The 15,530-nt window shown below is 34.0% G+C and overlaps 1 protein-coding gene across 5 annotated transcripts in view; it reads left to right on the forward strand.

Moving 5' to 3' along the window:
- The window catches only part of slc20a2 (solute carrier family 20 member 2), a 132,741-nt gene extending 118,813 nt beyond the window's left edge, over positions 1-13,928 (forward strand). For 4 of the 5 annotated variants that reach the window (XM_051928032.1, XM_051928029.1, XM_051928031.1 and 1 more), the window contains 3 exons: positions 1,662-1,847; positions 8,811-8,895; positions 11,842-13,928. In XM_051928032.1, the coding sequence (XP_051783992.1) occupies positions 1,662-1,847; positions 8,811-8,895; positions 11,842-12,006 (436 nt within the window). In that variant the 3' untranslated portion in view covers positions 12,007-13,928. Of the gene's footprint in view, positions 1-1,661; positions 1,848-8,810; positions 8,896-9,810; positions 9,896-11,841 lie in introns of all 5 variants that reach the window. The other variant, XM_051928030.1, reaches the window with a different exon arrangement.
- The last annotated feature ends 1,602 nt before the right edge of the window (positions 13,929-15,530 follow it).

Raw genomic sequence — 15,530 nt, forward strand, 5'->3', positions numbered from 1 at the left:
CTGACACAAAAAACATACCAGTTTAACGCACAGTGACTAAAAGATTCCCCAGTCTTTTTTTATGATCAATCCAATGTTTTGCAGGTACTGATAAGCATTGAGAGAAATGTTGGCAGGCACAATGCCATACATTACTGGAAACCCGATTTTAAAATGGAATAACGTATAAGCATAGCCTTTCAGAAAACAAAGTAAATAAAAAACCCACATGGCATGTCATCATCTGTGACCGCTGCTAATGACACACAAAAAAATAAAAGTTAATGAGGAGGTTCTTAAAATCAAAGTAAACATTGGGTACTGTATCGCAAAAGACAAACATCCCTTCACAAAATTTGGCCCACTCATATTTACTACATTAAAATGGCATAAGTATCAATCCGACTTATGACAAACCATATGCTAAAGGACTGGTCAAATATCCAACAGTATGAAAAAAGAACTTGCCGCTAAAGTAAGATACTCCACACTCCCACTATGTGTATTTAATGACCGATGGGGAGACACATTTTTCAATGACAGCGTGCGAGATTGCTAGAAGATGATAAAAAAAAAAAAAAAACGGGCTCGAGCAATTCCTCCAGCTTCTGAAGTTTCTCCAGCTCGGCATTTGTTGGCATAACCACGTTAGTTTTATATAGGGCTAGTGCATCTCTTAGTGGTTGTTAGTTTCTTCGCTCACGTGCAAAGCGCTTTTTGTTATGACCAAATAACTCCATTTTTGTCTCATTAGTCCAAATCACTTTGTTCCAAAATGAATCTGACTCGTCTAAAAGAGCATTTGCATACAACAAGCGACTCTGTTTGTGGTGTGAGTGCAGAAAGGGCTTCTTTCTCATCACCCGGCCATAGAGATGTTCTTTGTGCAAATTGCGCTGAAATGTAGAATGATGTACAGATGCACCATCTGCAGCAAGATGTTCTTACAGGTCTTTGGAGGTGAGCTGTGGGTTGTCTGTAACCATTCTCACAATCCTGCGCATATGCCGCTCCAAGAACTGTGCCTGTGGCCTTCCATTTCTTGATTCCATTCCTTACAGTTGAAACTGACAGTTTAAACCTCTGAGATAGCTTTTTGTAGCTTTCCCCTAAACCACGAGACTGAACAATCTTTGTTTTCAGATCTTTTGAGAGTTGTTTTGAGGATCCCATGCTGTCACTCTTCAGAGGAGAGTCAAAGGGAAGCACAACTTGCAATTGACCACCTTAAATACCTTTTATATCTCATGATTGGACACACCTGTCTATGAAGTTCAAGGATTAACGAGCTAATCCAACCAATTTGGTGTTGCAAGTAATCAGTATTGAGCAATGACATGCATTCAAATCAGTAAAATTACAAGGATACCCAAATTTTTGCACAGCCAGTTTTTCACATTTGATTTAATGTCATACAACTAAATACTGCTTCACTAAAAATCTTTGTTCGGAAAACACCCCAGTAGTCAGATGTTCCTAGGAAATGAAAGACATACCACTGTTATCTTTTTTTATTGAAAGTAAATTATTATGCAGGCAGAGAGGGGTTCACAAACTTTTTCATATGACTGTGTGTTTATGTGTGTATATGTATATGTGTGTATATAATATAATATGAATAGTTTGCACTCATGCTATTAATAAAATATACAATGGGTAAAGTGATATTATTTCCTCCACAGTAATGCTATTGGCCCACTGGTTGCACTTTGGATGATTTACAAGCAGGGCGGCGTAATGCAGGATGCCGCAACTCCCATCTGGTTGCTTTTTTATGGAGGTGTAGGCATTTGTGCAGGCCTATGGGTTTGGGGTCGAAGAGTCATCCAAACGATGGGCAAAGATCTGACGCCAATCACTCCTTCCAGGTAATTAAGTGTATATATGCTGCATGCTGAAGCCTATTGTTAACATTTTTTTAAAATTATAATATTCTGTAAGATATGAATGTGGCTTGAATTTTAATTATGACCATGAAAATATGCTGTTATGTGATTATATGTACAACATATGTACAGTTTAAAAAAATACCTTTTGATCAACTTAACAGAATTGGACTGAATATACAAAAAATAATTCAAAACAAGCTACATTTCAAATGTATTTTCAATCTTCATACCCTGATGCTATTTAGATTTTTGGAACTCTAAATATTTTTGTTTTTCTCCTTAATTTTGAACAAAACATATTAGTATGAAGGATATATAATTTTAATTCCCCTGCTTCTTGAATTTTGAAAATGCTTCAACAGAAGTACGTACATAACAGGGTATTGTCTAGTATTAACAGATTTGTTTGAACATTCTGGATTATTTCACTTCTGATAGGATCTCTTCTCAACCTTCCCTGCCTGTTATCAGTAGATATTTGCAAAGGGACTGCAGAGGCTCCATCCCACAGGATATTTTTTTTCTTTTAGAATTTTAAAGTTTCATGCAAAATATTGTTTATTTTTGAAAAAAAATCATCTGTAGACATTTACCTTTATTTGGAGAGAGCTGCTGTAACGGTTATAGCTTTCAGTACTAAAGTAAAATTTAGTTGCTAAAATTATTATAATCAATTTTCAGTTGAATTATTAATGAGTATTTATACAGCAAACATTTGTAGAGTATGCGTTTATTTTAAAATGATGGAGGTTTGGAATTTAACCTATTCCCTAAGTAGAATGAAACGCTTTCATGTTTATGTAACAGAATGTATGATAACAGAGTAAATGCCTTTTCAGTGCACAAAGCAGCATGATTAAATTGGCTTCTCTATTTTTGTGTGTATTTGGTGTTGGTTGAACAATTATCACCTTGTTTTTAAAGGATAATTTACACCTGTCCTGTTTACTAAGTGTCAATTGAGGGTTTATATAGAGTATATCATGTTTATATATTGAAAGCATAGGGATAATCTTAAGTCAACAAGTGCAATTTGTATATTTTTGTAAAGTACTTTTATTACTATTAGGTTTGTTGTTATTTTCTCTCTTCTTGTCTTTTTAACTCTTTTTCCTCACACTGAGTCGAGTGCACCTTCAGTTTCGTTGTTCCTTTGTAAAAGTGACAATGACAATAAAGGTCGATCTATCTATCAAATGTTTTAAATCATGTCTGTTAATCTTTGATTTATCCAGTAAAGACGCATTGGGTCAAGGTGCATATGTTTTATTTTTAACATTTAAGATCTGGTAAATCCAGAATAGTAGAGGTCCTGCATAGCTACAGTAGCTGCATATTTTGTTTTCTGCAAATCAGAACAATAGAAGCTAACATACACCTGGGCGTTAATGCCTAGTTTAACTAACTACGTGTTTAGTGATTAAAAGCATTTGTAAATTTAAATTTAAGAGACCAAAAACTAACCAGTTATATAAATTATATACGTGCTGTATGCGGTGAAATGTTTTAGAACACTCCCATTTTTCCAGTTTATACTCAAATTTAAGCAGTTCAAGTCCAGTGAATAACCTTAAATGATGCAAAGGAAAGCAGTAAACTGCCAGAGGGAAAAACAAAGTTTAGGTTATCAAAAAGCTGAAAAATAATGTAATTTTCAGTTATACAACATTTTTTTTCTATGAACAAGTAATGGATCAACAATTTAAAGCTTTTATGCAGTAATGGAAGTTAAGCCTTTAAGTCAGCGGTTCTCAAACTGTGGGGCGCACCCCTAGAAGTAACAATAAAAGGGGGCGCAAATGTTGCCATATGTGGCGTAATTTCACTATTCGTAGGAAAGTTTTAAACTTGTAGCGGTTTATCAGCAGCAAAAAATATAGGAATAAATTTTATTAGTGTTTCAAAAAAAACGTTAGGGGGTGCAATTTTAAAACTGTTATGAAAACTTGGGTCTGAAATACTTAAAGGTTGAGAAACGCGGCTTTAAGTTAATGTAAGCAGTTCCTACAGGTGTCCCAGCTTGTGTTGATCATTTAAACACCCTCTGTTGATTTAAAATAAATAAATAATAATAAAAAAGAAAAAAAAGAAAGCAACGTTGGAACAATCTTCGTTGCTACACCCTTAAGCATTATCTGGGTAATACTGAACTGCAGGAAGTAATATGCTGCTATCATAGTGGCATCAAAAAGACAATCAACATACAGACCATTACATATGTTTGCAAAGGCTATCTTTCCTTTACAGAAACTTCAAAAAAATCCAAGGTGTTTCCTACATCATCAAAAGGAACTTGGAAACTGGAAGAAATTCTGACAGGAACAGGTCTGACAGACCCGAAATCACAACAGAATCTGACAATTTCTGAAAGTCAACAGCTTGCATGATGGGCACCTCACAAGATAACAGCTTCAAGCACAGCTTAACAACTGAGCAATATCAATATACCCAATTGTTTATTTATTCTGCACTGTAATTTCAGAGTACACAGAGACTGGCAATAGTTTCTGTCATTGCCAGTTTTTTTTCTTATTTTACAGTTTTAGCAATGATTTTTTTTTTTTACTACCAGTTGACCTATCCAACCTGCAGTTCGAAGTCATCTCATCATAGTTGAAAATGACACATGTTCACTTTTGCTACTGTCCGGTGAGGTGCCTAACATGCGAACTGTACACTCTGAGAAACTTGTCTTCTGATGCTGTTGTCTTTCAGTCTGGCAGACCTGCTGAGGTCAGTCTCCTCCAGTTGTGAAGTTCCTGTTGATGTAGGAATCTTTACTCACTTTCACCTTGGCTTTGTTTTCACTTTCTCTAAAGGAAAGAACAGTACTTTTAAAGATTATAGTGATCTGTCTGTCTTTTGTTGTTGACTGTCTTTTTCTTGCTGTTATGATAGCAATATATAGTGCAATATTGTACAAATATTGCTTCAAGAGGGTGTATTGCTTTTAATATAGACAGATGGTTTTTAAATCATCAACAAGCAGGACACCTGTAGGAATTGTTTGCTTCAACTTTCAAGGCTTAATTAACTTTCAATGATGTAGAAAAGTTAAGTTGTTGACCTATTGCTATTTCCCTGAAACGGGTCTATTTTTTTTTTTTTTTTTTTTTTTTTTTTTTTTTAACTTATTGTACAACTTCAGGTGATTCTCTGGACTGGAGCGGCTTACATTTCAATGCAAACTGGTATTTGGCACTGAAAACCAACATTATCTATAGCCCTCCAAGACTGACTTTGTTCATTCTAGGCTCCTAGAACTTTTTCATAATGCTAGTAAATTTGGCGCAGAATATGTTTGCCAATATTTCCTCACAGACTATAAATGCTAATTATTTCCTTGATAAAATTAATTTTGGCATTGTACAATTAGAACTGCAGAAAAATGCTTAGCACCTCTTAGAAACAAGCTATTTTAAATTTCCTGCTCCAGCATACTTTATACTTTTCATGAACCCAAAACAAAAAATTGGATCTCTTAAATTTTCTTCACAAGGAGCAGCTTTAACTTTGATTCATGCAATGTTTTATTTAATCACATTTATCCCAGGCACTCATAAAATGTACATTACGATTAGATGATTATAATTTGGCAGTACAGAAAGATGACCAAACTGGATCTCAACAGTATGAAATAAAGTTTCCTATGCTGTTTTCTTACTATTGATTCTCATGATGATTGCAGAAGACAAAAAGATGCACATGACTGCATAATGAGAAACCAAGATTCACTTGGAAAGAGCTCGGAGGTCATTGAATCTTGGGGCTTATCAATTAAAAAAGTTTCAAAGACCCAGTGAGAACATAATTATTTCACTATATTATGATTTTTTGTATCATTGCACTTTGAATTTAATTGTGTCATAAAAAGATCACCCTCTAATATTTATTTCTTATATCCAGTACAGTATATTGGCAAATGTAACTTAATGCCAAAGTATTAAATAAGCAAGTATTAAAAGAAAATTCAGCCACTGTGTGAGTATTTATATGTTAATTTAAAAATATTGTAGAATTAAGTTACAGGAGAAACAAAGTTGTAAAAATTGGGGAAAAAATTCTTGTTTGAGAACATTACTGTTCAGGACTGTACTGATGAATGCTCTATAATGGGTAGCCAACTCCAATCCTAGAGAGCCACAGTGGCTACAGGTTTTAATTCTATTTTCTTAATTAGCAACTAGTTTTTTACTAACTCAGTTTAAATAAGGGCTGAGCAACGTCAGTCCTGGAGAGCCGAAGTGGCTTCTTGTTTTTGTTCCAACCCAATTGCTTCTTGAGAAATCATTCATTGCTGATGAAGCATGTATTGCACAATTTACATTTAATTGCTTCATTTTAGTGGTCCCTCTTGTTAAGATTTTGAACCCTTAATTGCTTATTTTAGTCTTAAAAACAGCTGTATTCATTGTTTTACCCACTCCTTATTAGCAATAAGATGCGCCAGTAGTTCTCCATCCAGCTGGTCTCCATTTTCACCCGTGTGTATTCATCATTCACTATTTGGTTTAATTAAGAACTCATAAGGAAACTGAAAAGAAAGTAAGGAACTGAAAATTACTCCTCTGTTTTAGGCTTCAAATCACTTGGATGACACAGGTATCATTAGAAAGAAAAAAAAAACTGTGATTTAAGAATGAACTGACATGGTAGAGTGAAAACACTAAAAAACATGAAATTTTAAGAAGATCTGTTATTGGTGAGGATTGGCTTCTAATTAAGCAGGGTCAGAACAAACATCTACAGCCACTGCGGCTCTCCAGGATTGGAGTTGGCCACCCCTGTTCTATAAGATGGAGGGGGTAGAGTTTGTATGATATTTTGACTAAAACCTCACCACATTATATTAATGGGATTTTGACAGACATTTACATGTCTGTTTTACCTGCCATAATAAAGCAAATAGTTGTTAATTATTTGCTCCACTTCTTCATTGTGGCATTCTTAATAAATAAGCCAATGCAAGCTCAATCAGAATTTGAAAATATTAAAAGTTGTCTGTCAGTCTTGTGAAGACTTCTATCAGTATACAAATATACCACCTACACTTCACCACAGGTAATCCGCCTGAAACTAAAAGTATGTTTGGACCTGGCCAGTACTGATGGGAGACCAACCAGGAGAGCTAGGGTTGCTGCTGGAAGAGGTGTTGGTAAGGCCAGCAGGAGGTATTTACCCTGTGGTCTGCGTGTGGATCACAATGCCCCAGTGCAGTGACAGGGACAGGGACACTGTGCTGTAAAAATGGCACCGTTCTTCAGAGGAGACGTAAAATCAAGGTGCTGATTCTCTGTGATCATAAAAGATCGCTGGGTATCTTTCAAAAAGAGTAGGGTATTTCTCAATATTCTGGCTAAATTGTTCATTATGGCCATGTTCATTCTGGCCATATAATCATACATAGCCTCTAATTGGCTAACCATCTCTCGCACTCCTTCACCACCTAATTGCTAATGTGTGGTGAGCGTACTGGCACAATAATGGCTGCTGTCACATCATCCAGGTGGATGAAGCACATTAGTGGTGTTGGAAATGACTCCCTACTGTCTATGTAAAGCACTTTGAGTAGCCAGAAATGTGCTATATAAATGTAATTCATTATTTTATTATTTTTAAACTGAAAAAAAATATATAATTTTGTATGAGTTGTTCGTTTCTTTCTCATTGTCAATTTCATGGCCCACTACCTTTTTCATAACGATCATTTGACTTAAGTTTAGGCAATATGCTTAGGACCAGTGATACTCAAAGGTCCAAGGAGGGTCACAGGCAGACTCTTCACTTTTTTTTGAATTATTTGAATGCAATTTATACTTTTTCATAGTAGACAACCTAACAGAGACCAAATTACATTTTATCTTTTATTTCTATAACTGATGACTCTCATCCAAAGCAACTCTGAAAATACAATTGTATAGTACAGTCATCGACACATTTCAACATGAAGACTACTTGCATGCTATGTTTACTTGTTGTTTGTCACAAAGTGAGAAAATGATGGGAGTTTAACTGCCCGCTTTGCCTTTACAAACAGGTTTGCTTGTTAATGCCTTTTTTTATGTCAAAAGAAGTAATTAATGGTGGCCACTTTGGATCAGCAGACATTGTTACTAATGACTGTTCTTCACTATTATTTACACTTGTCCCTTTTCATAGACTAAATGCAGGTTACAAATGGACATTTATTTGGGTAATAACTTAATATCCATACTTTGAACTCTATTGTGATTAAAAGGTTAGTTAGAATGAATGTGTAAAGCCAGTTTGAATGCCCAGTGCCATGGATGTGTTGCATCTGAGGACTCATAACACAGAATTCAGTTCTTTTGATTCAGGACTTTAAGTGGAGATTTCTCAAATGTAACATTTTCAATTTTTGATGTCTTAATTTTCATTATATGGCTAAAATTTTCAATTCCCTTAAGCAAAACGAATCACATGTACTATCTTGTTTAACATTTTAGAAGTTTAGGTCACTAAATCCTACCCTGCCCAAAGATTTGTGTGAATTTAGTACTTGCGTATATTTAAGTGCATTTACTCTTTAGTTAATTTGCATATATTCTTTGATTTATAAGGAAATGCAGTATAGGGCTAATATATACTGTATTTTTATGCTGTACTTGAAAACTTGTTTACTTTTTTTTTTATAATTTGAATGATTACTTGGTCATTTAAGTAAATATACCCTTATAGTGGAGAAATGTGCTTTGAAAAAAGGCTGACTGAAAGATGATATGGGAACCTAATCTTATTTCTTTTTGATGGCTTATATACATAGCTAGCTATATTTTTGTGGCATTACAAGTATGGATTAATGTCTGAAATGTAAAGGTATAAGGTAAGAAGTCTGAACTTACACATGTGTGCTCGAAGAAGGCTGCCGCAAAGCACAACAAAAAATGACTGTGAGGTATTGTTTCTTTGTGCCCCCCGCAGTGGATTCACTATTGAGTTGGCTTCAGCGGTTACTGTTGTCTTTGCCTCCAATATTGGACTCCCTATCAGTACCACACATTGCAAGGTATGCCTTTGCCTGATGACTGCAGTCCCCTGCAGTATGGCCTCCTCTGCTCATGGCAGCTCAGATCAGTTTATTGTGGCATAGCCTCTTGAAATAAAAAGGCAATGATCTTATTTTTCACATTGAAAAGGTTATTTTTATGAGAATTGCTTTATTGCAAAAGTATAAATATTAATTAATGAAGTTAAAAATGGAAAATAACATTTTTAAAGTGGCTTACAGATTAAAAAGTTGCAAACCTCTAAGAATTCATATGTAATACTTTATATTGTGATATACAGTATACTGTACACACATGCTTGTAGTGTGTATTATACACTTTCTATTAAAATTGGTATATTTAAATGCTTTATTAGATTATACACAAACATACTACTTTAGAATGTTTATTTTCAATAATAAAAATAATAAGTGAACTGATGTGTGTTGTTGAGAGCTTCTGTGTCATCTCACATAAGGAATTAGGAAGTTATTTTTCTCTTTCATTAAATAACATCAATAGGCCTTGTAAAGTGTTGGAAATTACAGTTTTCAACAGCTTAGTTGAACTTAATTATTCCAAAAAATACTGATTTCACAGTTTATATACAGTATAGTAAGAATAGTAAATTTATATATGTCAGTAAATCAAAACACTGGAATGTATTTTTACATATCTTTCTCTGAATAAATATTCATTACACAGTTGTACTGTTGAAAGTGTATTATTGAGTGTTAAATGATGACTTCGTAGCCAATGAACTCAATTAAAATATAAGCCATCAGTGACTGATCTGACGAAGCCATAATGAGTGAAACTGATTCCAATTTTTCCTTCCCTCCTTCCTTTACTCATTGCATGTTGTGGTATGTGGGATACTTTCCAATTGTCTTGTTGTACTAAATCCTCTCACTGTGTTTATTATTTCTTTTCAGTGGATTTTGCATTGAAATAACGAGTGCACTAACTGTACTCGTTGCCTCAAATGTGGGCATTCCAATAAGCTCCACTCATTGCAAGGTATTGGAGTGTGCAGTGATGGTCACAATCAAACTGCTAATAAAAGAAGAGAAAAACTACTTTCTAAATTCATTTTAGAGTATATTTATTCTTTCATTTTGCCTTTAAACTTCATTTTAAAATGACATGCATATTTGTATGTGCAGTGAAGATGTGTACATTTTGATTAATGTTTAATAAAAACTGTAAGAAAAATGTAATCAAATATTAAGAGAACTTTGTATCTTAGTGGTGAGAGTTGGACCCGTGTCTCAAAATGGTTGCAGGTTCAGAGTAGATTTCTCCTGGTAAGAATATGTATGTTTTGGGACTGTCATCTGCAGGTGTATTGTGTAGAATATTATTTGGTGAGAAATACATAGATGATTACTAATCTGAAGTGTGGAACATGAAAATGCAAAATTGTTTATTTTTCTTACTATTCAGCTTTGGTAAAAAGCTGTTTCAGTTTTAGGTGTACACCAATACTGTTAATTGAACACGTTATTTAGTCATCGAGTGCCACTTTTACAGCATATGCTCCAGATGCAGACTCCTGAGAGGATGTTGAATTCAGAGCTTTATGAATTAAAATAGCCAGTATGAACAGTTATTCTTTGTCACTTTTTCTTGCAGTCTGGTGCTCTCACAGTCAGAAGTGTAAATGTTCTCCATTGTTATATTCAATAGTCGTGGTGAAAGATTGGCAACATGTTACATTTTGATTAGCACATACAAGTAACAATTTGATTGAACTCTACACATGACAGTGACCCTATAAACATATTTTATAATGTTTTGTACTCTTAAGTATAGAGTTAAGTCTTGCTTCTTGCTATTTTTTCCATGTTAATTAATTCCCCTTTGCAGGAAGTTTTTCAATGCAGTTATCCATAGCAAGAAAACAGGCATTTCAGTTCTTTGCACCTAAGTGTGAGATTTTACCACACACTGTTGGATGTGCAGGAGCAGATTTATTTTACAGGAATCTTTAATGAGTTTTTGTTAGGTTGACATACTGTAGCATTTCACAGGTTGCTCATATAATAGTTACGATCAAGTGAAAATGTTAATTTTAATCGTGTTTAAAGGCAAAAATAAAATTCTAGAAATAGCAACATTAAACAATAGCTTTCTTATTTCTTATTTTCTCTTCCATTTTTTCTTTTATTTTAATCATTTCACTTATGCTTTCTTTAATCCAATAAATTTAACAAGTAACATTTCAATTTTAAATTTGCTTTGTAAGACAAATTGGTTTGCTAATATCATAATGCCATGGTTTGTTCAGTTTTTTCTTGGTATCTACAAAATGTAGTTTTGCCAATGTAAATATATTCTTTTTTTTTTTTTTTTTTTTTTTTTTTTTTGGTGCCAGTGTTTAATCTGAATCGGTTTAAAAATATAGTGCTGTACTGAGCACTGTAGATTTGAATAGAAGAGTAATCCCTATGTTTCCCCCTTGGTTTTTTACTTCATAAGTTCCTTTGAAATGATTAATTTTTGTATTAAAAGCAAAAGCTTCAGGGGTGAATAATAATTTAATACATTGTTTCCATGCCAAAAAATCATACGTACTGTATCTACTAATTGTCCTGGATTTAATCTGAAAGTTTAGTCAATTTTGTGATGCTAGCTTCACATGAGAATAGATTCAGAAAAAAAAAACAGTTTATTAATCATCCTGGACTCCCCAAAAATACTACTTTTGCACAGATGTATATATTTTATACTGCACCAAGTTTAACTACAGTCTGGGGAAAACAATAAAATAATTACAACTTAAAGTGACTTTTTAAATTCGTAGTCCAAACTGAGTTCATCAATGAAACATTATTGTATCCTGTATCAAAGAAAGACCTGGATAAACTGTGGCATGTCTGGTATCAGCGGTTTCTATTGCTTTGTACTTGATTGTATGTTTCCTCAAATGCTGTAACATAACTATTTATTCATCACACTTGCAGGTTGGCTCTGTGGTGGCTGTAGGATGGATCCGATCCAGGAAAGCTGTGGACTGGCGTCTTTTTAGAAATATCTTTTTAGCGTGGTTTGTGACCGTTCCAGTAGCAGGATTATTTAGTGCTGCTGTTATGGCTCTCTTTGTCTATGGCATACTTCCATTTGTCTGAGCATCTCATCATTATCCTCTCCGTCACTCCATGGCACAGAAAAAGACAAGCAACCTATACATTTTGGGTAGAGCTGGAATGAAAAGTGATTAGGGCAGGAGGCCAACATTTTGTCTAAACCATCCACAAAAAGCAAATAAGGACTGATTTTTATTTTTTCCACTTTTAGCTTAATGTACATAACACTGTGTATTTTTGCTGACATGGTGGTATATAACTTGTATGTGGTGCAGTTTAAAAATATACATATATATATATATATATATATATATATACATACACATACACACACATAACTATTAAAATGTTATTAGTTAAAATTATCACGTCATTTTGCAAAATGGGTGGGTAGGTATAACAAGAATGTTTCCCTTTCTTTGTTCTTATAAGCAAATGTATATATTGTACATCAGTTGCAGAGGTTCTTTGTTTTGTTTTTTTTGCTTTTAACACAGAAGAAACATGTGGTGAATCAAATGTTGCTTGTCATTATGACATGTTTTAAAACGAGGTACTCAATAATCCACACTACTGATGGTAGAGGAAGGGAGAGCGGCCACACCATGATTTTTTTTTTTTTTTTCTTTTTTAATAATAACGCCATAATCTGAATTTGATGGCAGTGAACTGATTCAAATAAAATGTAATGTGTATTTTAAAATTGACTTAACATTTTTAATATTGTATTATAATGTAATTTCTACTGTAAATACTTTTTAAACATAAAGTATTAGTTGCCATTATTTTTCCTTCCTTTTTTATTGAGGTGCATTTCCATAATACCCGTTTTAAATAAGAAAGAACTGAATGTACCAAAGATATAGAAGAATATAAATTGAAGCAGTATTTTAAAATATTTTTCTAATCGATGACAGTTTTCCAGTGTCCAAGAGTTAAAGCGATTTTATTTTCCCGTTTAACTTAGCTTAGGTTTCCCATTTTTCTTTTCTTTTTTATTTGCACATGCAAGTTTTGTTTGAGTTTCCCTTATCCAGTATATCTTTATATCTTACTTTCTTTATTAGACTAGAATTCCTGTTTTCAAATTAAATAACTTTAGTAAAACTTAAGTCATAGTCATTAAGAGAGATGTTCAGCAATTGTTGCCAATTTTTCAGCCCAGGCTTAAGTTATTAAATGTGGAGTAAATCTAATTGCCAATGATAGATTTGAAGGTATAAAATTTTCAACATAAAGTATTTTTTTAATCTCTCATAATTATATACAAGACATACATATCTAGAGAGAGAGAGAGAGACTTGAGCTTTGTAATTTTGTTTCCCAGATTTTTTTTTTTTTTTTTTTAACCCACATTTAATAATTTACTCCCAAATTATTTCAAGAGCATCATGGGTTAAGAAAATATTTTAGTCCTATAGGATAAAAATCCCATAGAAATAATTACAGTTTGTGTATAAATATACCTACATAAAACAAACAATAATCAAAGGTGTCAAAATATCAGTCTGGAAGGAGCGGAGGCCACAATGTCACATACTTTAAAGCAGATTTTGTGATATTGCCAAGTTGGTTGTCTCAATCAAATATTGCCAGGGCTAGTCCTTGCTCTGATATATACTATATTAGAAATTAATTACCCATCATTTATTTTCTTGGGTCACAAATAAAAATATACAAATGCACAAAAAGATCTGGGAATTGGTGTCACACTTCAGTAAAATTTAAACCAAAATATGCTTTATTTTGGATTTAGCTCATAATCACTAAGAATAAATTTTGGAAGACTCTATTTCCTAAAAAATGCCATTTACTTTATGTTCTCTGATAATTTTTTGTTTAAATGACACATTTTTTTCATTCTATATTTTATACTGTACTGTAACTTGGATATATATCTTTCACTTCTGCCAAAAGTGACCATCTTGCATACCTTTAATGGGAATTAAAATTACAAAGACACATTTGAAAGTGTTGTTGTTTTTATTTAGTGTTTGTTTCTTCATTCTGTTTTTATTTAAAGTAACAGTAGTATGTATAATAGTAAAAAGTCCATGAGATTTCTTATTAGACAACTGTTTGTGTTTGTTGTCCAACCTCCCCTGCCATCCCATGTTTTTTCTTGCAACAAAAACCTTGAGTGGGGACTGCTGTACTGTAAATCTAAAAACACTACCTGAACAGGAAGTGGTCACTAGGCAGTACTTAGTTTGGTACAACTGAGATTGATATAATTGTTTTATGTGTGATGTGTTAGTGGCCATGTTGAATTCTTTTCTACAACATTTATTTTTATTGCCACCCCTACATAAAAGGAAACAGCATAAAGTTTATGTGAAAAGTCAGTTGAGTTCCCTTAAGTATTCAACAAGGCTTGTGAATACTTTTTTTATTGTACACTGGTATTGCATGTAGTTTTCTTTTATCGTAGTTAATGCTTGTTGTTTTTATTTGACTGTGCAAGGAAACCTTTGCTTAGGTTTGGTCCTTGCTTTAAGTGGACCTTTAAGAATCAGGCAGACTATAGTTTCCTAAGTGCCTAGAGAAAGTCATTATACCCTTTGAAAATGGTTACTTTGTCATACAGCCTGAAATCAAAAACTTTGATCAAAAGAAGATTTTACCAGCCTTATTTACAAAGGTTGCCTTGCAACATCAAATTATTGAAAAGAAAGTGACCAGCTCAGAAAATTAAAAAAAATGAAAAACAAGAATGTTTAGGGAAAAGTCATCAATCCCCTGTTTTAATACTTAGCAGAGGCACCCTTTTCTGTAATTACAGCCATCAATCTTTTTGGATACGTCTGTACCAGCTTTGCTCACCTAGATTGGTAAATGTTTGCCCGTTCTTCCTTGCAGAATTGTTTGAGTTCAGTCAAATTCAGTGGTGAGCAGCAATGGTCTGTTCTCCAAGTCCATCCACAGATTTTCTACTGGATTTACATCAGGGCTCTGACGTAACCACTCAAGGACATTCACCTTCCTATCCTTAAGCCACTGTGGTGTTCTTTTGAGTGTATGTTTAGGATCGTTGTCATGTTGGAAGATGAATGACCTTCCCACCTTCAGCTGTTTACCAGAGGGATGCAGGCGTTTCTCCAGATTTTCAGTGTACTTGGCAGCATCCATTTTCCCTTCAATCCTGGCCAATCACCCAGTCCCTGTTGAAGAGAAACATACCCACATAATACTGCCACTAGCATGCTTCACAGTGGGTGTGGTGTGTTTTGGATGGTGTGCTGTGTTTGCTTTTCACCAAGCATAGTACTTGGAGTTCAATCAAAACGGTCAATTTTGTTTCATCTGACCATGGGCACATTTTCCACAAGGCAGCAGTATCTCCCAGATGTGTTTTTGCATGGAGCAAACAAGATAGTTTCCTTGTTGCCACCCTGCCATACCGGCCAGCTTTGTATAAAGCATGAAAGATTGTTGTCACATGCACAGATCAACCAGTCATGTGGCCTTGTGAGTCCCTCAAATTTGCCTTTGGCTTCTTGGTAGCCTCTCTGATCAGTTCCTATCCAGCTTGGTCATCCAGTTTGGATGGATGGCCTGATCTAGGC

Source organism: Erpetoichthys calabaricus, chromosome 5 (genome assembly GCF_900747795.2).
Source record: "Erpetoichthys calabaricus chromosome 5, fErpCal1.3, whole genome shotgun sequence".
Taxonomy (NCBI): domain Eukaryota; kingdom Metazoa; phylum Chordata; class Cladistia; order Polypteriformes; family Polypteridae; genus Erpetoichthys; species Erpetoichthys calabaricus.